General features: G+C 44.0%; 1 protein-coding gene across 2 annotated transcripts; it reads left to right on the forward strand.

The window, feature by feature from the left end:
• The first annotated feature begins 1887 nt into the window (after window positions 1-1887).
• CLDN18 (claudin 18) lies at window positions 1888-27348 on the forward strand. 2 transcript variants are annotated; one of them, XM_072945606.1, is made up of 5 exons: window positions 1888-2107; window positions 21962-22126; window positions 22753-22870; window positions 24875-24985; window positions 26771-26942. In XM_072945606.1, exons 1-5 carry the CDS (start codon window positions 1888-1890, stop codon window positions 26940-26942), a joined length of 786 nt encoding a protein of 261 aa, XP_072801707.1. The 2 variants fall into 2 exon arrangements, with proteins under 2 accessions (XP_072801707.1, XP_006216112.1); XM_006216050.4 differs by lacking the exon at window positions 1888-2107 and adding an exon at window positions 10319-10683 and having other exon boundaries at window positions 26771-27348.

Consider the following 27348-nt stretch of genomic DNA (forward strand, 5'->3'; position numbering starts at 1 on the left):
ATGTATAATAGCATCCCATGATTTGGTAAAGAGGATTAATGTATTGATGATTTGGGGAAGAGCGTTTGGTTGTATGCTGTTAAAAGAGCTACAGTGTCGGAGAATCTCTTTGCTGTGTCATGTTGCAGGAAGCTCCCATTGCTCTACAACTTCCAAACCAGTTTGAATCATACAAATGTTCTCTAAACTTTTATTGTATTATTGCAATAAACCTTTTAACAGTAAAAAAATAAATAAAAAATAAAACTTGAGACTTGAATCCAGGTTCAAGACATGTAGAAATGATATTTGGACCCCCCCAATTTTTCAACCTCTCCATAACTAGGGACAGTGTGTGAGAAGCTGGAGTTTAGTTTCTAATCAATGTGAAGAAACACAATGTGAAAGTGATCTGTCAATCACCTAAGCTTTTAATTCTGTTACTATCAGTCTGCCCTGCTAATGTTTGCTATTATTTTCTGAGTTCAGATCTCTGTATGCAATACTTAGCATTTCACATGCATTAGCACATTTATGCTACAAAACAATCCAGGGAGATGACTGCTATTACTATCTCATTTTACAGGTGAAGACAATGAGGCTGGTAGAGGTGGAGTGGTTGAGCTCGTCTCACACGGCCAGCCAGCAGCGCGGGGAGGGGGCATCTGGCCTGTCTGGCTCCAGACCCCACGGTGTTCCAGCTCCTTCCCTCCGGCGTCTTCCCTCCTCTGTGGTCTCTGGGCGAAGGCGGAGTCAACACCACAGAGGCTGCAAACAGCTTGACCACGTTCACTGCTCAGTTCCATCAAACCTCTACCGTCGATTATTTGCAGATTCCCATTTGCGGATTCGCCTACTTACTAAAACGTGTCATAACACTGCAGGTGCCTGCTCAGCCATGACTGGACACGTGCACACGCGGAGGGCGGAAGACGGCGGTTGCGGGCGCTGCGTGCTCGCAGCTGAGGCTGACAGAGCAAGGCGACCCTCGGCTTCCTTGTTTCGGTTCATCCTGTAAACACGAGTCCTCTCGCACTCTGTTCAGTGCCATGTTATTCACATTTGTGTGCTTTTGGTTGCTGATTTCTCTACTTAAATGTCCCCGAGCATAATGCTGAAGTGCTGGCTCTTGCTCCCAAGCGCAGGCCGGCTGTGATGTGTTCGCGGGGAAAAGGATGCGTTTGCTGAGCGTCCTTCGGCGCGGGTTCTGGTGCTGTAGGCTGTGAGTTCAATGAACAATGTCTATTAAATAAGGCGTCATCAAACAGAAACACATAAAACAAGGTCTTACATTGACCGGTTGATGAAAATGGGACTAGAGGCTAACAGAAACGGACCTCTGTATCCCCTCAGGAGCAATGATTCCATATTCGCTGATTCAGTGACTTTCATAGACCCTTACAACCGTGGTTGATGAGAATCAGCTGTACTTCATCCTGCCTCATAACCTGCCTTACCTGGGTGTTTAAAGTGGCAGTGGGACCTTGGTAGGGCCACAGGGATGAAGCCCTTTCACCTCCAAGTATTTCGAGATTTTAGCCACTGGGGGCCCTGCCTGGCCGGCCTGCGGGGTCTGCAGGCAACGCCCTCTGCTCTTGCTTTACCCTCCACAGACCGGAGCCTGGCTAATCAGGAGTGAAACTCCCTTAGAAGGTAAATAGTGAGTGGAGTGTACATTTGGTGGGAAACAAATGGCTCTTGGTACCATGTTGTGGAAATTATCTCACCGAGGTAGATAAAGGGGCAGGGCGAGCCCAGGTGGCACTGTGGAGTCCCCTCCTCCATCACATGGCTCGATGGTGACGTGGGTGCCAGCCTCTCGGAGAAAACTCCATCCGACGCTCAGCACTCTCAGAACTGGTCTGTCCCCGAGTCCAGCGGTGCCCCGTGTCCACCCTGCACCCCGCCATGTCTGTGACCGCCTGCCAGGGCTTGGGGTTTGTGGTCTCACTGATCGGCATTGCGGGCATCATTGCTGCCACCTGCATGGACCAGTGGAGCACCCAGGATTTATACAACAACCCGGTGACAGCCGTCTTCAACTACCAGGGCCTGTGGCGCTCCTGTGTCCGCGAGAGCTCCGGCTTCACCGAGTGCCGGGGCTACTTCACCATCCTGGGGCTGCCAGGTAGGCGCCGGCCCGGCAGGCTGGCAGGGAGCCGGGGGCTGGCGGGAGGTGGCCGCCTCTGCCAGCGGCCCCGCAGAGGGACCTGGGTGGGGGGTGGGGGGAGCAACAGCCCCCACCACCAAGGTAGGAATAAAAGTGCAGGGGACTTCAGGAGCCGGGAGGGCTCCTGTACCCCTAACTGGGTGGTACCCTTTTCTCCTCAACAGGCCCATTTTAAAAATAACTCTCACATGAGCAATGGCATTGGGTCTCAATCACCCACAGGAACAGCACTCAGGAGGTCCAGACTGTAGCCACTTCCTTTAGCCCCAAGACCCTCCTTCCCTGAGTTGGGGACTGTGAGTCTCCGGAACAGAGTTCCACCTCCAGGCCCCCTTTTCCCTGGTCCCTTTTTCCAGGGGGCACCTACACACGTGGCAGCAACAGAAAGGGGAAAGAGGAAAGGGACAAAGGAAAAGAACTGAGTGGTGCGTTTCTTTGGGGGATGCCAGATGGGTCCCTTCTCTGTACCTTTAGGCTCGTGACCTCCAGAAAGTACTGGCCACATGGAACCAGATTCAGGGAGCTCTCTGCACAGAGGACCCTTGTAGAAAGCGTAGGGCAAAGGGATGCGGGCTGTGATGCCCGCCTCCCCAGACTGGCATGTTAGCCTCACAAGGATTTGCTTGCTTGGTAGATGGGCTGTGTTAACTTGAAGAAAACATTGTGTCCAGAGTAGAGAACGTCAAGTGTCTTTCACTCAGGTAACAGAGTATAAGATAATGAATACACTTGTCATTTTTATTTCTTAGTTCTTTTTCCTTCCATAAATACACATCGAAGTCTGGAGAGGGGCTTTGATCTAAGCAGGTCACAGTAAGGAGTATCAGAAATAGAAATTAGGGCTTCCCCTCCAGGAATTTCCCATTTGGCCGTAGGGTTAAGACAGACAGGCACAGAAGGTGAGCAGTGCAGACTCAGTGATACAGTCTTTTATTTATTCCACACTTACGGATGGAGAGCTCACTACAACCTCAGGATTCTGTGGGCCTAGCACCCCAAAACATGTGAATATGCACCCAAGGCTGGGTAGGGCAAGATACCAAGTAGGAAGGACAAAGGGCGGTGCTGCAGGAGATGAAATGAGGATGAACCACTCAGGAAGAGATCCACCCAGGAGGGAATCCCACAAGGGAGCCTTGAAAGGTGGTGAGGAGTTGGAGGGGCAGCATCACAGGAGGAAAATCTTGGGCAAAGATATGAGGGTGTTTCCACCCGAGTCCTTCTTAGGAGAAAATGAAAGAATGACCTTGGTTAAAGGAGAGGGTTTATGTGGAGACGATTATAAAGAGCATCAAATGCCAAGCTCAGAGAGGAAGGTACCGGGTATAAACGGGAACTTAAGCCAGGTCCCAGCTGCTGATTCAGTGGGGTCTCCCTCCGCCAGGGACCGGAGGAAGATGAGCCACTCCCACGTCGCATGTCCCGCTGATCCCTCCTTAGATCCAGGTTGAACCACCTGCCCTTGGGATTCTCCCTCCCTTCAAATGCAAAATGCCCAAAATCCCTTTGGAGGCTCAAACCTGGGTCCACGAAGGAGAAAGTCAGCTTAACACTGACCTTGCACACACAGAGAACCAGCCTGACCTCTGAGGGGTTCCAACTGATTCATGAAGGCAAGATAACAGTGCTGAGCCGAGCGCTAGCACTTGAGCCAACAACTGCTTGCAATATTCTGTCTAATCTCTACGAATCACCCCAGGAACTTGTTGCTATCATGACCACCTTTTTAGAAACAGGAAACAAGCTGGGGTAACTTGCCCAAGGCCACACGCACAGGTATCTGAGCTCACTGTGCCAGTGTGACCAGGTGGGGGGGAAGTCCCCTGACTGTTTCTATTTGAAGCTATCACTCCACCGTCTCCTGGTGTAAACATGATCATAAACACCAACATAAACATAAACCTTAAGTGGGCAGCCGGAGGATCCGGAACATACTTGTTTCAATTTCCTTTCCATTGCCACTGAAATGAAAGCACAGAATTTTAAAATTCCCGTTGAGAAGCTACACGCTCCCAAGAATGCAAGCACAGACATTCAGGCTCAGAGGGAGGGAGTCAGGCACAACCCAACTCTCTAGAGAAACCAGAGGCATACTACAGGCAACCAACCTTCCTCAACAAAGTCATTTCACCAAAACTGTAACTGGCAACCAACCTGTCCTGGGCAAACCAGTTTTGGACCAGATCCCCTCTTGGCAGGGATGAGGAAGGAAAAACAAAGCCTTTTGTCCTCCCACACGTGCAGAAGTAATAGGGAAATAAGCAGTAACACAGAAATGGTGGCATTAGGGAGGAGAGTGTAGCTCAGCGGTAGAGGGCATGCCTAGCATGCACAAGGTCCTGGGTTCAATCTCCAGTACCTCCATTAAATAAATTAATAAATAAACAAATCTAATTACCTCCTCCCTCCCCTGCAAAAAATGTGGCATTAGAAAGAACTTTATTGAGCACCTACTATGCCCCAAGCTGTCTGCAGATGTGGGACATGGATATCAAAAGGCTTACAAATCTAGAAAGAGAGGCCAAAGGTAAACAAGCCATTGCAACTCCAAGTTTCTCAGCCTTGGCACTATTTACATTTTAAGCCCATTTCTTCTCTCCAGGATACTGTTCTGTGCAGTAAAGGATATTTAGCAGCATTTCTGTCCTCCATCCACTAGATGGGAGTAGCAGCACCCTCCCCCTTCCTGGTTATAACAAAAATGTCTCCAGACTTTGCCATATATCCCCTGGGGGCAAAACCAGCCCCAATTAAGAATCACTGCAGTAAGGCATAGCAAATGCCCTGTACAGTCCAAGGGGCAGACGTGAGGAGAGGAAGACTTCCTAAAGATAAGGACAGCTGAGCTGAGTGAAAGTCATGAATGAGTACCCAAAAAGATGAAGAGGTAAAGCATTTTCCAGAAGGAGAGAGAACATCTTCGGAAAAGACACAGTGGCTTGCGTAGTGTGTTAAGAGAATTAAAATAACTTAGTTCCCTTTGTGTGTGATGAGAGCCGGGGAGGGAGTCAACACAGTACAAAGATATGTGTTAAATACATATGAATAATATCTTTAAATATTTGGCAAGAATCAAAGCAAGAAAAGAGGTTTAGTAAGAAAAATTTAAGTCAGTTAAATGGAAATATACACTACAGCTTCCTAGATATGATGATTATAAAGATGTGAAGTTTTTCCTAATTAATGTGTAATAATAAATAGTATAAGTATACAATAATAATAAAATGTATTGAGACCTTTGTATGTGCTAAAGCATTGGTTCAAGAAATTAGCATGTGTTAATTTACATTTTTAAATATAATTGACATACTTGAATACATTTACATAAATTACCTATACTGACTTTAATTTTCACAACAACCCTGTGAAGTAAGTATTAGTATTATCTCCATTTTATAAATGAGGAAACTGAAGCACAAAAGGGCTATAGAATTTGCCCAGTTACACTGTAGTAGTAAGCGGAAGGTGAGGATTCAAACCCAGGCAGACTTTCTGCACAGCCCAAGCTCTTCCTCATTGTAAGAATTCTGATCAAAATACCAGTAAGCACTTTCCTTTGGGAACTTGACAAAGTGGTTATCTATAAGAAGTAGAGGAAGTTAATTTTTAAATTTTTTTTTAAGAATAAAAAAAAGTAGAGGGCTAACTCTGCCAGGAAGATATTAAGCCAAATTCTAAAGCTGCAATAATTTAAAGGGTGCTTTGGCCCAAAGGTGGACAGACAGGTCATGGAATAAAATCTTAAAACAGAAAGACATATATGTGAACTTAATATAGACAGAAGATTTTACAAAGCCATGGGGAAAGGGGAGGTTATTCAGTATGTGCTGCAAAAATTACTGATTAGCTTTTTTGAGGAAAAAAAGAATTATAGCATATAAACCAAAATAGATCCTAGATAATTAAGTATAAAAATATATAAAATACTTTTGAATTTTCTAAAATTCTAAAAATAATTCTAATATAATTTCTAAATAGAAAATAACTTCCTAAGCATAGAAATGATGAAGAAAAACAAAAAAAGAAAAGATTTTACTACATCATTCAACAAATATTTATTAAGCACCTATTATGCACCAGGTACTGTGGAGCATATAAATGGAATAGAGTATTTTTCTCTAAAACCGTGAAAAAAATTAAAAAGTAAATAATCAATGGGAAAAGTTTTTTGTCATCTTAGCAATATAATAAGATCCTTAACAAATAAGTAATTCATATACATTTATAGAAAAAGTACTAAAATTCCAGTAAATAAATGAGGAAGAAGTACAAACTGACAACTCAAGAAAAGGGAAAAGCAAATGCTCCATAAATATTTGTTTAAAAAAATAGTTTCAAGGTCATTAGGAACCAAAGTAATGCAAATTAAAACTTACCAAATTCACAGTGTAGGGAAGGGTGCAGTGAGGTGAGAGCTTTCAAATACTGCTGCTAGGAATAAAATTCATAGACAAAAATTCATAAAAAAAAATTTTTTAAACTTTATTCCCTTTGACGTCTTAATTCCACTCTTGGGAATCTGTCCTAAAAGAGTGATCAGAAATGCTAGCAAAGAGTTATGTGAAAAATGTTCATCATAATACTGTTTTTCATACCAAAAAGAATTGGGGCAGGGGAATAATCTAACTATATAAAAATAGATGCTGTTTAGGTGAATAACAGCACGTCTACATAATGGAACACTAACATACTCATATTAAATTAAATGTTTAACTGGAATTTGACACAACACTGTAAAATGATTATGAATCAATAAAAAATGTAAAAAAAAAAGAAATTAAATGTTTAACATTGAATATATTAAACAATGTTTATGAGGTGCCTTAATTGCGCATGTATGCAGTTAAGTGAAGAGTCAAAACATTAAATGGTATAATCTCTTAATCATGTAAAAATATATATACAGAGAATGGGTGAAAAGAAAGTATGCCAAATACTCTTAGGTTATGAGTGATTATTAAAAATTCTCCCTACTTCCAAATTTTCTACTATGAACACCAAAAGGTGGAGCCGGAAATTAGGATATGCAGGATATATATCTGATACCACTTATATGTGGAATCTAGAAAATGATACAAATGAACTTATTTACAAAATAGAAACAAACTCACAGACAAAGAAAACAAACTCATGGTTACCAAAAGGGAAAGCTGGGGGGAGGGATAAATTAGGCATTTGGGATTAGCAGATACAGACTACTATATATAAAATAAGTAAACAACAAGGTCCTACTGTATAGCACAGGGAACTATATTCAGTAGCTTGTAATAACCTATAATGAAAAAGAAAATATATGTATAATTGAATCGCTTTGCTGCACACTGGAAACTAACACAACATTGTAAATCAACTACACTTCCATTAAAAAAAGAAAAGAAATTAGGAATATTAGGTGTGTTAGTATTTTAAAAGAAAAAAAAATCAATAGATGTAGCAATTATTTGTCTTGCTAATATACTAATTTTACTCCTCCCTAGCTATAATATTATATTGCTAGGTGACCACCATTTTGCCTAATTACCATAGATGGTGTTATATTAATATTCCTATAAAGAAGTAAAGAAGAGGTAGGGGACAGGTTTTTGCCAATGTCAGTGAAAGAATGTAAGTCCCTGGAAATGCACAGCCTGACATGGCACTACCAGAACCATAGTTAAAGCTGAATATATTCTCCCTACAGGTGATTCCCCCTAAAAAGCTAGCAAAAAATTTGCTCCATTTTAAAGGTGATTAAACAAAGTTGTAACAACCCCATTATTGTTCAAAAGAATTAGACCATGAGCTATCATTATTATTATTATATATTACTATAATCGGACCATGAACTGCCACTATTATTAGAGATACATTTAATGTATTTTAACAAATTCTATTTACATGAACAAGGAAGCTAGATTTTCCTCTGTGGACCCCCATTCATTCCTTGGCAGTGACAGCTAAAGCAGTGGTCCGCTCATTCCAGAGCACAGAAAATTTGCCAGGAAGTGGAAATTCCCATTGTTAAGATGTTTTAAAACATGTCAATATTTATTTCACATTTTTTTAAGTGTGTAGACTTACAGTTTCCCTCTACTCATTCAATATTCTGCCTAAGGTAATGGGAGCTTTAGTTTAACCTTTATAATTAACTTTTCCTTCTTCCAAAAAAGGAAAGTCACTGTCACCATTTCAAATAAGAAAGAAAGCTTAATTCATTATTACCTAAATAACTATTTTTCCTGTTTTGAAGTTTTGCATAAAAAAATTTGCATATGGAAATAGGAGGGAAAACTGTCATGAGTGAGACTGGATAACTATAATAACCTTTTCTTTTTAATTTCTCCATTTTCAGTCTACTGTTTTGGTGGTATTGTCGTCAAGGGGGGGGCAGGGTTTAGACAAATGTTATAAATGAAGAGCTGGAAACTAAACCCTTCTAGATCTCTTTGTGAATATAAAGCCTGTCTCTTGGTTGAAATAAGAGTAACATGAATTCTGTCCACAGAAACGGTGGCATAATCACTCCTGAATGATTCCAACATTTTTCAATCAAATTGGTCAATCCCCCCCCTGGTCCACCAGCAGAAACCAGGGTCATTTTGTCTAGCTGCCCTGTCCCCACCTTTTAGACTTGGCCTTGTAGTTCAGTTCATGGGATACAGAACCACCAACACGACTGCACCTTAAGTCATATGACCCTTTGTTGCTCTCTTCTCTGGGGTTTTCTGGCTCATTCTTTGTCCACAAACACTGATCACAGAACCTAGAACAAGGTGTAGGTTGAGGGGAGTGTTACCTCCATTCAAATCAGAGGGGCGAACTTGCATATCTGCTTTCTGTGTTTGCTGGGAATAAACTCGTGGGAGTGGTAGGTGGGTGCACCCAAGATAACATTGAAATGTCTAGATGCACAGGCTTGTTTCCTGGAGAAACTGCACAGGTTAGGGATTGGGGTGTGGGTGGGTGTGGGTGTGTATCAGGGCCTTGACAACCAGATTTGGGGAAGGTCTCATCAAAATGTATCTGAATATACTTCAGTTTTTTTTTAAAAAAGAAAGAAGAAAAGGTATCTGAATTCAGAGGCTGACTACCATGACCCACAGGCAGCAGCAGGTCCATCCACGCACTAACGTAACTCGAAAACCAAATTATGTAGACAAAGTGCATCGGCTGATCTCCGGCCAAGCCACTCTTTTTCATGATTGTGTGATTCCTGACATTTTGACCAACTGCAGTGAAAACTTTTCTCCCAAATGTAGAAGACTACAGTGTGTGAGACCTGCAAGGGAGCTAAGATATTCTAGTTTAGTCTGCCCGTGCTAGAGATGAAGGAACTGTGACCCACAGAGGTCGAGCAGTTTGCCCCAAATCAGCCAGCACACAGCATGTTAGGGTCAGCGTCAGGAGTGGATCCCAAGCCTCTCTGTAACCAGGTCAGGGTCCGGAGCCCAGCCTGCCCTGCTCTCTCCTACTGACTTTGTGGAACTTCCTTGTCTGCCTGCCACATGGTCTTCATGTGGTTCTTGTGGGAGGAGTGAAAGGATGAAGCAGGGTCCACACAATGCCTGCTTCTCCTCATCCCAGTTCCATGCCTGTGGGCCAAGAGCCTATCTATAGGATTTGGCTTCCTGTTCTTGAAAATAGGGACAACTTTGCCTGCTCTTGCCACTCCATATGGAAACAGAGAAAGAGTCCCAGGCTGGAAGTTGAGGTGCAAGCCCCACTTTTGCCATCTTTAAAGCATCTGTGGTTCAAGGTACTTGGACAAGTCCTTAACCTATTTGTACCTCACTTGATTCACCTCCCCCCACCAAAAAAAAAAAAAAAAAGGTGGTGGATAACACTGCCCTATCCATTTCTGTAAGATTAAAATGGAAGATGTCAGTGAAAGGTGGTTTATGAGTTGTGAGGTAAAAATGTGAACGTCTGCTGTAAGCGGAGATTTCCTGGGGCCATTTTTTTTAAGTGAGGTCAGGCCAAGTGGTTTTCCGTGGTGAGCAGAGCCTCAAGGACGGGCTTGTGGGGGCTCTCAGCGGTGCCTTTTCCCCGGGTGGTGGCGCGCTCGGGCGCAGCCCGACCTGGGATGGGGCGGAGGTCCACTCAGACCGCCGCGCCCTCAAACTAGCTGAGACTCGGCCGCTCAGCGGGACAAGTGCCTCTTGGGCTGCTTCGCTAACAAATGAAAAAATAATGCCCTTGAATCTGGAGTGAAACTGAACTATCTAAGGAAAACACTGTGAGCAAACACCAAAGGCCGAGGGAAATCATCTGATCAGAGCAGCTACCCCAAGAGCGTGGCAGGACGAAGGCGGCAGCTGGGACGGGGGCCGAGGCCATGTCCACCACCATTTACCAAGTGGTGGGCTTCCTCCTGTCCGTCCTGGGCCTGGCCGGCTGCATCGCCGCCACGGGGATGGACAGGTGGAGCACCCAGGACCTCTACGACAGCCCCGTCACCTCCGTGTTCCAGTACGAGGGGCTGTGGCGCAGCTGCGTGCAGCAGAGCTCCGGCTTCACCGAGTGCCGGCCCTACTTCACCATCCTGGGCCTGCCAGGTACGCGCCGGGCAGGTGCGGCCGGGACGGGGCCTCGGAAACCCGCGCAGGGCCTGACCCTCGCAGCGCTGGCTCAGGAGCAGAGGTGTGAATAAGAGAAGTTGGCCCCGGGTCAAGGAGGGGTATAGTCATAGGGGAGAACAAAGGAGAATTCATTCTCAGGTCAAAGGAAGCCAGCCCTGAAAAGACTGGGTCTATGGTGAGGGCAGGATCGTGGTACTGGGATAGACAATGATTCTCAAAGAGGAAAGTAACTGTGTGCACGTATCTGCGTGTGACCTGCTCTTGCCCCACATACGTGGGAGCAGGGACGTAGGATGGTGACTGTTTTCTTACAGCCGAAAACGTTTTTTGGGAGCTAATGTCATTTTATTTTCATGTCAGTGCAATTTTTCTTTGAAAAGTTGGAGTCTCTGTAGGTGCTAGAAAGTCTGTATTGCCATTAAATTATGACTATCCTTTTCTTGCTCTTGTGGGGAGAGGTTCTGGTTTGTATGCCTAAAACACAAGGCGTGTCAGAATATAAGTATAAAATTATAATTATATGATAATGATTTCAGAATATAAATATAATTATAAATGTGACATCGTTTCTCCCTTGAACATGAAAGAAGTTAAATCCCTGCTTCTAATACAGATAATTTTTCAAGTAAGCATCATAAGAGCTTTGCATTCTACATCTTAAAGGAGCTCTACTTGTTTTTTTTGTTGTTGTTGTTGTTTTTTAGAAAAAAGCAAAAAAAAATAAATAAATAAAAGATCAGGCTAATCAGTGGCTCCAAGGAGTGACCAAAATGTGAGTCTGGTGAGGAAAAGAAAACAGTGCTGGGTTTTGCCTCTCTGAAACAAACACCTTGTGGACAGGTGGATGGGAATAAATTTACACAAAACTGTTAGAGCTTGTGAAGTCCTTGAAACTGAATTGTGAAAGCCCTTCAACTAATTCATCTTCATTTGCAGAAAGAAATAGAATGTGGGTGTCAAAGTAGAAGAATTGGGGTATTTACTCCATTTTTAGAAGCCACTTGTATTGCAGGACAAACCAATCATTGAGACCTGCTTAGAGAAAAGCAAAGGGAGGTAGAACTCGGCCGGAGGGAAGAAACCTCCATAGGAAGGATGGGAGGAGGAATGATGCTGTAGTGTGATGCGAAAGGTCAGAAGAGAGTAGATGCAAGACCGTGGGTTGTTAAGTTGCTAGCTACACCTAACTTTAACTATTCAATGAAAAGATAAGATTGATCTTATATTCAAAATTAAGGTACAACATTCCAGAACTTTGGCTCAATAACCTCTTCCCAAGGCCCCATCACATGTTATCAATCTCTTGCTCATTCTGTATCTTTCCACCCGTGGGGGTCCCAAATATTCCCTCTCTCCTAAATGACCAGCCCCCACTGCTGCCTCTCATGTGTCTTCCCTGTTCTACAGAGGGATCCTATCCTCCGTAAGCCCTCTCAGAACCTCTCCTCATCTCCCCACCAGCAGTTCGACTCTCTGCAAAACAAAATCCCTTTTCTCTCTCCCGTCCAAGGCCAACCTCTCTCCCCACCCCCATCCCAGGCTCTGGAGACCCTACACCCACCATCTGGTCATCTCCACTGATGGCCCCCCCCTTCTTGCCTCTTTCATCTCTCCTCCTCACTCATGCTTATAGCCTCCTTTCCTGGAAAATCTTCTCTTGCTTCTGATCACTGTCAAGTTCTGTCTCTTCCTGTGTCCCTAACAACCAAATTAAAAGACCGAATTTTTCTACCACCCCTCATTCTCAACCTTTTGCAGTCTGGTTTCTCTCCTTCATCCCTTTGAAGGGTTTTCTCCTTTGACTATGGCAGAAGGTAGGGCAGAATCTTTCAACTACCAGTTTCCAGTTCTCAATTCTCACCTCCCTAGAGATTTCAAAAGACAAACACCTTCCATGGTTCCCTTCTGTCAGCCTAATTAGGTGCAGGGGTAACAGCCTGACGCCATGCCTTCCGACATCCCTCACCTGCCTTCCCTGACCCACCTCTTACTACTCCTCTCCCCCAGGCTGTGCTTCTCCCCGTCCATTTACTCTACCCTGGGCTTGGCCTCGGATGCCCACTGACCCCACTGCCCAAATGCCCCCCTCTACCACCCCAACTGCCATCTCCACAGATCTTCTCGTATGGGAGGTCCAGCTCAAACACTACCTCTTCCCTGATGCCCCCTTACATCCCCCAATTAAGTAGGCTCCCCCAGATCTGGGTACCAACCCCCAAGCACTCAGATAGCACTGAGCATATCCCCATCCTGATACTGCTCACAGATCTGAAAAGCTCCCGGCAGCCTTCACAGAGGTGTACCCCCACCCTGCCTGTCTGCATTGGGGGAACAGGATCCCACCAAAAGCCAGGGAAGACGTTTCTTGGGACTGAGTTTGTAGAAAAGGAGATACTTTAGATCATTGATCATGTGTGTTCATGGAGACCAGTGTGAAATTTAAGAGGAGCCAGCCCTCACACAGCAGGAGTGACTACAGTGTAAACTGGCATTCCCAAATGCAAATACTTGTTTGATGACTTAAGATATGGCTAACTAATGAGGGAAGGGAAGGGTGGGAAGAATATCAGAAAGAACAGGCTAGGAAAAAACTCAAAAGCTGAGGGCAGGGACATAAAGCAATGAAGCAGCCAGAGAGGAGGCCAGAGGGTGGCTTGTAGACACTTGTGGGGCTTCTGAGAGAGCTGAAAGGAGTGACATTAAGCAGCCAGGAGTGGACTTGGCTATTGGGAACAGCTGCTTGAACACGACCAAGGGCTTGGGGAGGAGAGTCCTGAACTCAAGGAGCTGGGAGGAATGCCTGGAGGTAGAAATGGAAGGTTGCAGAGAGTTTCATTTTGACCTAGGACTCAGAGCGGAGTACCACCCTCTGGCAGAGAAGTAAGCCTGAATGTGCTAGAAAGGCAGGCGGCAGATACCATGCTAGTACTTTAGTTAGTAATCATAATCATCACTACCAGTTATTCAATTTTCCTAAGTATAAGCTCTTTTCTTGCCAAAATTTCACTTAACTCTTCCTTCATCTGATAAAAATGGATCATGTTTAGTTGGAACTGACAGCCATAGAATAACTTAATTCTATTCAACTAGCTGTATTCTCTAACCTACAGATGGATGGAAATGAGATAAACAATGATAGCAGCAGGACTGTTTATCTGTATGTTATCAGCTCTGTATAATTCACAGCCCAAGATTCTCCCTCACTGGATTCTGAACAGTCAATGTAGCATGGAATTCTCCAAAGACCATGCCCAGAAATAAAAACAGATATTGTTCATTGGATTGCACATAAAGTCTCCAGTTTAATCTTCACAGCAATATAAGGAAATGTGTATTAGCTTGATTTTTACAAGATTGGAAAGGCCCAGGGAGGGAGGCACATGCCCAAGTTCCCATGGATAGAAGATTGGACAGAAGCAGGGTGTGAACCCAAGGCTGAAATTCTCCCAGGTCATGTCCTTCACTCAACTTGAGTCAACCCATGCTCATTCCGGCTAGAAGGGGCTCCCTTTAGAATTGAAGAGCTTGGTCTGGGCTTGAGCAGATGAGTAGAAGGCACATCGGCACCTTCACCGACTTACAGCAACGTTATTAACAATGCACAGTGAAGAATGCCAGGTTTAAAGAGTGGATGATTCCCATTTTCCCTCCCTGGGCACAGTCGGAGGGAAAATCAATGGGTAGTTGAGGAGCAGGGTGGAGAGGAGGCAAAGTCCTGCAAACTCATGTCTCTGGCCTCCATGACGATATCATAGTCAAGTCTTGTTTCTTCTAACGTGGTTGCAAATATTTGGACTGAATTTGGTGCAGTGGCAGAGCCCTATGGTTAGAGGCAGGAAGGTTGGGATCAGAGGGCGTAGCTTGGCCACCTGCATCTCTTGACCTCACCTTCCCCAAGTGTGAAATGCCTCACAAGAAGCATTTGTGTGAAAGTGCTCTGCAACCCATTTACAAGATGGTTCTTGGTGTCATTAAATCATTACTGTCGTGTCTACACCACCCAAAGATCTCAGTTAGGACATTTGATCTTTCAGGTTTTTTCCTCCTCCAAAATCAAACACCTTTTGTGACTCCAAATATCCAAAGTAAAGATTAGTTAGGGTCCTTTTTTTCTCCTTTCCACCCCCGATTCCCACTGCGTTCTGGACATTTCACTGGTTCTCAGCCCCTTTGCAGGCACTGAGGGTCTTGATTTGTTTCACACAATTGGCTGCATTTACCCTTAACTAGCTCAGTGTGAAGAAAACAACAGCCAGTGGGGAACTAGGGAATTTCCCGTCAACCTGTCAATCATATTTACACACATGGCAATGGGGGATTTTAATGAAACCATATTCTTTTAAATTGAAGTATGGTTGATTAACAATGTTGTGTTAGCTTCTGGTGTACAGCATAGTGATTCAGTTTTCTGTATGTATATTTCCTATGAAACCACATTTAACCCAAAGAACAGTGCCAAAAACTCTAAAGCAAAAATCCATAAGGGAAAAAAATAATGAAACTGCTCTTAAGTATTCTTTCTAAAGGAGCTGCCTCGTCTGTTTCTTCTTACTATTGACTGAATGCTTCACATAAAGTGCAACGCTCATGATCCTGTAAAACCAGCTTCTTTCCCAAATGTCAGGTGGTAGAAACTGATCCTAAGAGGCAGAGTGATGATAAGTTAGTTACAGTGTTGAAATGAGATCTGGGGGAAGCCTCTTGGTTTTCAGTCAAGCTGCTTTCCTTTTCTTCTAAAAAGAGACAAGTTTTAGCATCAATGTGCCTTTTTAAATATGAGGACAAACATCTAAATGTGTCCACACTCTTGTATATCTGAAGGAGAGCCCACAGAGATCTGAGAACACGTCTACAAAGGCCAAGAGAACCTATACCTTAGGTGTAAACTGGGGCTGCTTGCTCTGACTTCTCAATAATCAGAGCTATATAGACCCAAGAATCAGACACCTCCTCAGCTTGTGGTGGTAGAGGTTGATGCTTTGAGAGCAGGGCAGCCACCCGCAAAGCATCACATCCTAGCATGGACTAGTCAGTGGTGGGGCATCATTTCTTGATGGGGTTTTGTGGCTGGAGCTCGCCTGAGAGGTGAAAAGGAAAGGCATTGAGGATGGAAACCCCTACACTGCCTCACCCCTCAACCCACCCCCCTGCTCAGTGCCTGAGCCCATTTTTCCTGATCTTCCTCCCTACCTTTGCCTGAGCCTTTCTCTTCCTCCTCTTGTCAAATCTTCTTCCACTCCTGCCCTTCACACTCCCTCCTGCATGGCTTTTTCAAATCCACCGTGTTTTATCACCATTCCAGCTTGTACACAGTACAAGCCAAAGCCACGTGGGGTTGGAGAGAGAGAACTTCTTTTTAGGGAAGGGGAGGAGACTGAAACTCATTGAGCCTGGCTTAGTTCTATGATGGTGCCAAGAAGCATCTGATCCTCACAACATCTCTGTGCAAGAGATATCTCCAGGCCACTCCAGAGTTGAGGAGACTTGGCTTCCATGAGGTTAAAAGACTTGCCTATGATACTCACTTGGTATCACATCTGTAGGATTTCATGAGAAACAAAGGACCTCCATATTGGTCCCCTGGGCTCTCTGGAGAATCAAGGCTCTCCCACCTTGTTGTGAAGAGCCTTTTTTTCTGAGGTCTGGTCTCAGACTTCCCTCCTCTGAGCTCCCCCACTTTGGACGCCTCTACCAGCCCTTCCTGCCTCCAATCTGAGGCCAAGCTGTGCCTGAAGATATGGATCCTCTCACCTCCCCCACCCCGACAGAGGCCCCATGGCCAAGTCTTTGGCTTTTGGTGACTTGCTGTCTCATCAACTGCACCCCCCATCCCCCTTCCAGCTCCCCTATCAGCTCAGTGATGTCAGTCACCAGGAACTGTTTCCTCTGAAGTCCCCATTCTGAGCACCTCCTCCTAAACCTTGATTATCCCTTGCAATTTTGTGTCATGGGACAATTAAGTAAAAATCCCTAGGCATTGGGCTGAAATGTTAGTATTTCTTTAAAAGTTGCCCCTTGCAGGGTGAGGGTATAGTTCAGTGGTAGAGAATGTGCTTAGCATGCACAAGGTCCTGGATTCAGTCCCTAGTACCTCCAGTGAAAAAGAGAGAGAGAGAGAGAGAAAAGAAAGAAAAGAAAGAGAAAGAAAGAAAGAAAGAAAGAAAGAAAGAAAGAAAGAAAGAAAGAAAGAAAGAAAGAAAGAAAGAAAGAAAGAAAGAAAGAAAGAAAGAAAGAAAGAAAGAAAGAAAGAAAGAAAGAAAGAAAGAAAGAGAAAAGAAAGAAAGAAAGAAAGAAAGAAAGAAAAGAAAGAAGGAAGGAAGGAAGAAAGAAAGAAAGAGGGAAAAGAAGAAAGAAAGAAAATAAAGGGAAAGAAAGAAAGAAAGAAAGAAAGAAAGAAAAGAAAGAAAGAAAGAAAGAGAGAGAGAGAGAAGAAAGAAAGAAAGAAAGAAAAGAAAGAAGGAAGGAAGGAAGAAAGAAAGAAAGAGGGAAAAGAAGAAAGAAAGAAAAGAAAGGGAAAGAAAGAAAGAAAGAAAGAAAGAAAGAAAGAAAGAAAGAAAGAAAGAAAAGAAAGAAAGAAAAGAAAGAAAGAAAGAAAGAAGAGAGAGAGAGAGAGAAAGAAAGAAAGAAAGAAAGAAAAGAAAGAAGAAAGGAAGGAAGAAAGAAAGAAAGAAAGAGGGAAAAGAAGAAAGAAAGAAAAGAAAGGGAAAGAAAGAAAGAAAAAAGGAAGGAAGGAAGGAAGAGAAAGGGAGAAAGAGAGAAAGAAAGGGGGAGAGAGATAGGGAGGGAGGGATGGAGGGAGGAAGAGAAAGCAAGCTAATTACCTCCCTTCTACCAAAAAAAATTTTTTTAATTTTTTTAAAATTTCCCCTTAGATGCTACTGTGCAGCCAGGGTTAGAAACTACACCCAAAAGCACCTTGCCTGTCAGTCCACAACTACTTTTGGAGAATAAGATATTTTGTAACAGGGAGGGAATACTGAGTTCCCATTTTTCTGTTTGCTTCTGTCAGCCCTAAATCCTGCCCACCCTTTAGGTCTGATAATGCCTCTTTGATCATTGGAAAGACTGCTATAGTCACACCTTTGGTGAAGGGAATCAGTCTACAGAGCCTGTTGACTCACCTGTTATCAGCTGATAAGCCTATGCCTCTTGCTCAGAATATCAAATAAAAGACAGTGGCTAAAAGAGATATCTACCTCCTTTGCGAGCAGTTCCTCTGGTTACTTATCTATGGAGAAGGATTAGAATCCCAGGTGGTAGACTCTTCCAGATGGAAAGGAAGTTCAGATCACCGCCATGCATCTCCATGGTCATTACTAGACATAGGGGATTTCTAACAATGAGCAGTCGAGAACATTTCCACTCATTTCCTGGCAGCTGCCCCCATCACAGCTCCCACCCCCGGAAGAACCCCCCCAAGAGGTCTCCAAAGCAGGGAAGAGCTTGGTTTATTCATCCAGGTCCAGAGTTATGGCTCTGGCAGTAGCCTCACAGATATAAAACAGTGTTCTGTCTTTGTCCAACCACAGGCTAAAAGAAACTGGTAGGAGTGAGGTGGATGGAGATACTAAAAAATAAAAAAGAGCCCAGGGTCAGGGTCAACCCCTGGTTCAAAGGAAGAACTAGTGTTCATCAGAAATCCAGAGATCAAGAGACAGCAGGATCCCTTGTCATGCAAATCTGACCCAGCAGGGGCAAGAGGGCGTCTGACAGCCTGAGGCAAAGGCTGAGCAAGACAGGCTGGCTAGGGCTTCAGTACCCAAGGGCTCCTGTGGCAGAGCAGCAACTCTCCACATCCGGTAAGCCCACAGTGTTTTCACCTCCCCCTTGCCACATCGCCAACCGTTCTAATCAGCGATGTCAGGGAAGACCACGTACCTCAGCCATAGCATATGTGTGATATGTTTTTAGGCACAAATAGGAAAACCACTCAATTGAAGGAGATTCAATGACTCCATCCTTACCAAGAGTCTAGGATAAGTGTAATTTTATAGAATGAGGAAGAGATATTCTTTATACTACTTGGTTAATATTGTCTATTTGTTTGGTTGTTTGGTTGGTTGGTTGGTAGGCTGGTTGGTCAGTTGATTGGATTTTGGTTGTTTTAACCAGATGCCTTGCCAGGTGCTTCTCAAAAGGGATAAATGATTTTGTTCTCCGAATAGTCTATGGCTTAACACAGCAGAAGAGCAGTTTTTAAAGCCTCTAACAGGTTCCTGAGTCAATTTGAAGTTCATAAGAGACCCATGGGGACAAGATGGAAGAAAAGTCAAGTCCCTTCCTCCTCTCATATGTCCAGTTTTCGTGTGGCAACATCCAAAAACAGAAGAGCCCTGAGGATATTTCCTGAAGGCTGGGGCTGCCCCACAAATGTCCTCTCCATAGCTATCCTGAAACACAGGCTTATAGTTTAATTGTGTGTGTTAAAGAGAACAAAAATGACACTATGAGCTACTGTCAGAAAGTCGTTCTTCTGTGATTACTTTAGCCAAGGTACTCCTGAGGGGAAAAGAAATTTGAGGTTCAGGATTTCCAATGAAAAATATAATTTTCCCAGGGTGTAAGCTGCTTGAAGACAGAGATTATTTCTTATGAAACTTTTTTCCTCCTACAGCATCTGGCAAAAGATTTTGCAGAAAATTTGAGCTTAATAATACTTGATGAGTGAATGAATGAGCGTATGAATATGTTAACATGAGAGAACACTAACATGTGCTGGGTGAATATACAAAGGCATAAATGCATACACAAGTGGACGACACATGCTTGCATTTGTTAATGAGGGACTGGACGGGGTGTCTGTTCCCATATCCTGTGAGGCCAGCAAAGCCATTCAGCAAGGCTTTGGCGAACACACCAGAGCCCTCTTATATTAGGAATGGATTCAAAGGCCATTCTAAGGCCATGAGGAGTTCCCTTCACCTTACTGGGGTCACTGTGGCTCCAGCATCAGAACTCAGCTGCAAGCCCAAGAAGCCAATGTTAATCAATACTCCCTGGAACGAATGGTCAGATCCTGGAGGATTGCTCCACACCGTAAGCCAACACATTTTCCCAGGAATATCGTTGTTAATAGGACCAAGACTGATGGTGGATACTTACAGAAGTCTCTTCCTAGCAGAGAAGCAAAGTTAAAATCAGAAGTTTATTTAGGGAGAAGAGAGTCAGAATCAAATGAATGGAGGTGAATGGCACGGAACAGAGTAGCTGGATACCACATCTACACACAGGGAGATGCCTGGCGAGAAGGTTGCCAGGGCCTCCATTCCTCAGACACTGCAGAAACTCTTTAACAAATTCTGCATGATCTACCTCTTCTTTTTTTGATATCTTTCATTGATTACCAATCCTTCCATCATGACAAATTGCTTTGTGATACATGCCTTAGAGTGAATAAGCAGGCAGCTCCCCTGATACTGGCCATATTTGAGATGGAAATCTTCCCAAAGAGACTGGAGAGAATCCCTTCCAGGGGTCCCTTGTCCTGAGAGTCACATTTATAATTAATCTCCTGGGACAGGTACTTCCCTGAGATGACTTTTGGAGAATATTCCTTTATACATTCCTAGCATCCATTTCAGAGGATGACATTTGATGGCGAGTCTCCAAGTTTGGAGGATACATTCTGTTAGGAGCTTACAGATCCCTGTACCTTGATGGCAGCTAGAACTCAGCCTGTTTTTCCAGGATAAGACACCTCAGAGCAGTGTACTATAATGGGACAAGAACGATTTTGAGACAGTCTGGATTGACCCCCAGGTCTGCTTTTCCCTTGATGTCTTCCTTTGGGCAAGTTACTTAACTTCTGAGTCTCAATGTCTTCAATTATAAAATAGAAGTAATAATATTTCCTACATTGCAAGGAGGGTATGTGCATTAAATTTTTTAATGTCTGAAAAGTCCCTAATAGCTTTCAATTAAAAGTAGCAATTGGCTGCAAAAGTGTTGAAAGGATTTAATAGGACAACGTTCTTCAAGCCCTCAGCATAAATACCTGCAATCCAGTGATGCACTAAGTGGTAACACAACTATAAGAATACTTAGGAAGTTGTTTGTAAGCTGTTACAGCCTTTGAGATCTTGGGACACAGGGATTCTAAAATGATGAATGGAGGCACCTCCATCTGACCTTGTTCAAAATTCACACAAAATTTGGCAAATTAAAGCTGATCTAATTCCTAAAAAAAATAAAAATAAAAATAAAGTAGCAATTGTCTGTGACAACTAGGCGTTTTCTGCTTTGCTTCCCATGGTTCTTCAGTTCTGCTCTACCAGAACTACCCACACTAGGGTCTTTCCCTCTGGAAGACCCAAGAATGCATTTGTCTTCCTTTGTAAAATTCATTGTGCTTATAGTGGACATGTTTAATGACAATCTTTCCCCACTTTGGCATAAGCTCCAAGAGGGCAAAGACCAGCTGATCTGTTAATTACTGTCATCCCTATGCCTAGTCAGGGGGGCTCAGTAAGAAACTGCTGAGATGAGTCACTGCACTTTAAGGATGCTCTAGAAATCACTTTGGAAATATCTGGAAAGGAAGTCATTGCAGGAGAGCCCCAGAAGGATGTATTGCTTCCATTGATTCCTGGAAAGGGAACTGCTGATAAACTGTAGTTGGGCTAAAAGGCCTGTGAGCAATATAGTAGTCCTTATACATATATATCCCAAAGCCTACAGCTCCCCATGAACTTAGTAGTCCCTGTGGAAAGAGGCAAAAATTACAGTGTTCTTGGTTTACCACCTAGAGACCTTGCTGCATTATATGTTGTTAATGAATACTGGGTTTTTCTGAAGTGGACACAACTCTATGAAGCATTGAGCCCCAATGGAAAGCTAGAGAAGAAAAATGTTTGGGTTAAAAGTCAAAGCAACACAGTTTTACTATAGATTCTATCAATAATTTTTAATATTACCTTAGTCAAGCTGTTTCCCCTTCTTGGACCCCAGATTAGCAAGTTTTAAAATGAGGAAATGAAATAGCTAAGTTCCATTGGCCCTCCCAGCTCCAACAGTCCATAATTTTCTCATTCTACAGACATCTGTGTGCATGTCTTTCATCAATCAGAGGATTGCAAATGATGGTTTTGCATTTTCCACAATTTCATAGCCCCTGACAGTGAAAAGGTTCACAGTCATTGGACTTGCTATTTCTCAGAAGTTTGGTACTGGTTAGTTGTGGTTGCTTTGTTGTATTAAACCAAAGCCTCATCAATCATGTTGAGGTGGTCTTCTTTGTCTGGCCCTTGTTCTTCAGCCATGCTACAGGCAGTTCGAGCCCTGATGATCGTAGGCATCGTCCTGGGGGCCATTGGCCTCATAGTGTCCATCTTCGCTCTGAAGTGCATCCGCATTGGCAGCATGGAGGACTCCGCCAAAGCCAACATGACTCTGACTTCCGGGATCATGTTCATCATTGCAGGTAAACAAGGAGCCTGGGGCTCCCTCTCTCAAATGCGCATCCAGGAATGTCAAGCAGAATCATTCTGGCAGAGGAAACACAGTTTCTCCCTACTGAGCTTGGTTTGAACATGGATCAGAGCTTCACACACTGGGATTCAAGATCTGAGATTAAGGCTCAATTACACTCTACAGATTTATCATGAGTACTAAGGTCCCTCTTAGCTGCCACCCTCGTCTCAGTATAAGAGATTCTCAACTCTAAGGCAGTCATGTGACTCAATCCCTAAAGGCATTATTTTGGTGAGTCTTTAGAAAATGACTTTAAGGGAAGAGCTCTTGACACCATCAAAGGACGAAGCCCCAAATATCTGTACTATTGATTCCTGGTCCCAAGATGGAAAATCTCTTTCTGCACACATACAAATCCTTCCACAGCTAGAGAGACAAGAGAGTGTAAGCACCTCACACAATGTCTAGCTCACAGTGAGAATTCAATAATCGGTGCTTGGGTTGACCATCCTGTTACAGGAGTGGGATATTCTAAATGCAGCCTGCTCATCTGAACTCATGTCAACACACATTGTCTCAGAAACAACACAATCCCTTTAAAGCTGACTCCAGAGCTTTCTCGTTCTTTGCCTGCAGGTCTTTGTGCAATCGCTGGAGTGTCTGTGTTTGCCAACATGCTGGTTACTAACTTCTGGATGTCTACAGCCAACATGTACACCGGCCTGGGTGGGATGGTGCAGACTCTTCAGACCAGGTAACCTCCTAGTCTAGTCTCAGTAGTCCGGTGAAAATTGTAAAAATCCAATGAAACACAAACGCCTAATGTGACTGTCAGCGCCTGAAATAGCAAAAATTTATCAGAGGCAACCACGCCATATCATAAATCAACAATGATCTGTAAATTCATAAGCTTCTATCCTTGGTGATATGACTTGAGGCTGATCTGACATTTGCATTGAAATACAGCGACAGTTCACAGTATTTATCTAACACTCTTACACAGGCCCCTTTGTGGGGGCAATGAAACAGGCACTATTAACCCAAGCATGTAAATGAACATCAACCCACGTCTCCAGTCCATGACGGGAACCTGGCTAGGGACAGGGAAAAGCTTGAACAGAAGTGAGCAAGGTGCGGTATAGGTGAGCGAGGTCATGTTTCTTCCTTGTACAGCTGCTCCATCTCTCATTCATCAATTCATTCATTCTACAAATGTATCAAAACCCTGCCATGAACCAGGAACTCTTCTGAACCAGGATAAAGACAAGGTCCCCATTCTCATGAAGGTTATGGTCTAGCAGAGAGACATGAAACCCCACTGTCATTTGGTGTCTGAAGCAGGATAGAACTTTTAAAAGATGGAAGAGCAATTCCAATACCCATTTTCATTTAGCCACTTCAAAGGGATGTATTTCATAGCAAGAAGCAGCAGCAAATTCCTGAAAGGGAAAGCTCTTTTTCTGAGACAGCAATGTAAATTTTATACCTGAGTGGCCTTTGCGTCATGTACCTAAGTGTGTCTCTGGAGTGGATACGCTTGGTTATTTCTCCAGCAACACCATCATGGGAGGCAGGATGGGAGCATGTGATAAACCCAATAGTCTCTGGCTCCCTGGAACTCCACTCATCATCCTTTTCAAGAATAGGAAAGACATGATCCCCACCAGCTACCCTCCTCCTCCTCTCTGATCTTCCATGGACTCTTGGTTATAAGGACAACTTAGAAGCATGCTGATCAACTCATCCTGGTTTTCCTGGGACATTTCCAGTTTTAGCACTGAAAATCTCATATCCTGGGAAACTCTTCTGTCACAGGCAAATCTGGATGGATGAGACCCTACTTAGAAGAGCCCACCTTATCTGCAGTATCTGGGTGTCTAGTGTCACTACCCCTGCCCAGAGGAGTCACCCACCCACCTGGCAGCCAGCACTAATGCCCACCATCACTCTCTCACACCATCTCCCTAGAACTCACCCCTGTCCCTTGGACAGGCAACTTCAGAGATTTTGTTCTCAGACAATCCTGTTTGGATGTGATTCAGTCCCACTAGAGGCCCCCTCAAAGGGGAAGGGCACCAGCTTTAAAGTCAGATGACCACAGGTTAGAATTCAGTGTGGGCTGGGTCAGAAGCACCATGAGGGTGGGCTCTGTGTCTGTCTTGTTCACCCTTCTCTCCCAGTGCCAGGCATGTAGTAGGAGCTCAGTCAATACTTGTTGAACAAATGAGTAAAGAAACGAATGAAAAACTCTTCACACTTGTTCTTTCTGAAGATAACGCTCCTACCTGCATGGGTGGTGGTCAAGGTTACTTGAGGTAGGAAAGATGGAAGTTTCTTGACCCACAGTAAGAACTCAAGAGACTAAAATACCTTCAGAAAGAATAATTTGAGACTGATTCCATATCTCCCAAATTTCCCTTGCTAAACCTTCAAGACACTCCCCTTTGCCAGTAGGGAGGAAAGGGGATTTCCTGAGATGTCTCTCCGAGATTAGAGACTTAAAATTCATTCTATGCCTGAGTGATGCTAGGGGCTCAGAATCCCACCACTGTTTTGCTGACTGACTTCAGTCCCAATTCTATTCTCCAGGGCACCTGATTCAGTTGGCTGTGATCCAAAGGAGCATGTGCTCTGGGGCAGCCTGAGATAGGTGTAGAATCCAAAAGTGAGGACAGAGAGGACGGGCATGGCCAGGAGCAGCGGGTGGAGCCTGGAGAGTTGAGTCAACCACATTCACAGCCCCCGTCTCCCCACCCAGGTACACTTTTGGTGCAGCCCTGTTTGTGGGCTGGGTCGCCGGAGGCCTCACGCTAATTGGAGGCGTGATGATGTGCATCGCTTGCCGGGGCCTCGCGCCGGAGGAAACCAGGTGAGTCTCCCCATCCTGATGCAATCAGACGCTTGATCCAAGTCCATTTTAACATATAATTTGCAACCAGAATGATCAGCGTAGGTGTATGGAAGAAGTTCATTGACAAAAGGATCATGTACCTTCTTGTCCATAGGGAATGCAAAGAACAGAATAGGACTATTTCAGCCTGAGCAGACTTAGAAGTGATCCTATTAAAGGGAAAACCAGCCCTCTAAAAGGCAAATCAAACTACAGTGAGGTATCACCTCACACCAGTCAGAATGGCCATCACTAAAATGTCCACAAACGACAAATGCTGGAGAGGGTGTGGGGAAAAAGGAACCCTCCTACACTGCTGGTGGGAATGCAGTTTGGTGCAGCAGTTATGGAAAACAGTATGAAGAGTCCTTAAAAAACTAAAAATCCCATGATCCAGCAATCTCACTCCTGGGCATAGATCTGGAGGAAACTCTAATTCAAAAAGATACATGCACCCCAACGTTCTCAGCAGCACTATTTACAATAGCCAAGACATGGAAGCAACCTAAGTGTCCATCAACAGATGACTGGATAAAGATATGGTGTATATATATATATATAATATATATATATATATATATATATATATTTGCAATGGAATACTATTCAGTCATAAAAAGGATAAAAATAATGCTATTTGCAGCAACATAGGTAGACCTGGGGATTGTCATTCTAAGTGAAGTAAGCCAGAAAGAAAGAAAAATACCATATGATATCACTCATATGTGGAATCTTAAAAAATGACACAAATGAACTTATTTACAAAACAGAAGCAGACTCACAGACATAGAAAACAAACTTGTTGTTATCAGGGGGAAAAGGGGAGGTGGAGGGATAAATTGGGAGTTTGGGATTTGCAGGTACTAACTACTGCATATAAAATAAACAGCAGGGTCCCACTGTAGAGCACAGGGAACTATATTCAATACCTTGTAATAGCCTATAATGAAGAAGAATATGAAAAGGAACATTTATATATGTATAACTGAATCACTATGCTGTACCCCAGAAATCAACACAGCATTGTAAACTGACTATACTTCAATTTTTAATAAAATAAAAACAGAAAGAAAAAAAAAACCCAGCCCTCTAGGCTCCCTCTGATTCCAGTATTTTGTAACTCAGTGGTTCTCAACTTGGAGCAATTCTGTGCCACCCCAGGAGGTGGAGGCCAGGGATGCTGCTGAACATCCTGCAAGGCACAAGGCAGGCCCCCACCAACTAGAAGCACCCGTTCCAGAATGGCAGTAACACTGCTGCTAGGAGAGCCCACTTTGCCTCCATAACTGGGCCTGGGGTTGGGAGACCTGGACCAGTCTGTTTCTACTGCTAACCAGCCCTGTGACCTCTACCTGTCTTTGCCCTCTCTGGGCCTGTGTTACCTCATCCACACACTGAGCAGATTAGGGAGGATGGGCTTCACATCGGTACCTCCCAGCTCACAGATTCTACGATTCTTTGGCATCACTATGTTCCCCTGGACGTTGTTTCTGGTTCAGCTTCATCTTAATTGATTAACAGAGGGAACTCACTAGTCACTAGCTACCAGCTCTAATACAAAGCAAGAAATTCTGCTCCACTGCCGAGGCAGAAAATCCAGTGTTCCCAAAGCCCAGGGAAGCAGCTGACTGAGTTTGCCCAGGACTAAGGGTTTCCTGGAACACTGGACTTCCAGTGCTTAAAGTCAGACATCCTAGGATAAATGGGTGCTTTGTCCCCCTACCAAATACGTCTATAGTCATGGACTGTTTCTTTTTCTTTCAGTTACAAAGCCGTGTCTTACCATGCCTCGGGCCAAAATGTCGCCTACAGGCCCAGTGGCTTCAAAGCCAGCAGTGGCTTTGAGTCCAGCATGAAAAACAAGAAGATATATGATGGTGGTGCCCGCACAGAGGATGAGGGACAGTCTCATCCTTCCAAGTATGACTACGTGTAGCTCTCCGAGACACCTCAGCATGGGCATAAGAAACCACCTCTTCCATTAGAGCTCACCCAAAAAGACAAGGAAATTTTACCTTGATTCCCGATTGCTTGTGACTCGCAGTCGGAAGTTAGAAAGCCTTGATTTCATCTGTGGTGCAGCCAGATGGTCTTAGCCACTGGTCTCTTGTCTCTACATGTTTTATCACAAAACAACTGAGTTATCAGATGTGCGTTAGAGGTGATAGCCCGCATTTTCCAATCCTCTTACTCCCTTTTTTTTTTTAAATATAACCTTTTAACCTGATGATAGAATGTGGTTTGAATTCCTATCAATCACTTAGATAATGTAGACAGACAATCCCTTCTCCTTCCAGCCAACAGCCCATTATGATCTGTTTCCCAGCTCATCCCCCAGAACA

Source organism: Vicugna pacos, chromosome 1, assembly GCF_048564905.1.
Source record: "Vicugna pacos chromosome 1, VicPac4, whole genome shotgun sequence".
Lineage (NCBI taxonomy): Eukaryota > Metazoa > Chordata > Mammalia > Artiodactyla > Camelidae > Vicugna > Vicugna pacos.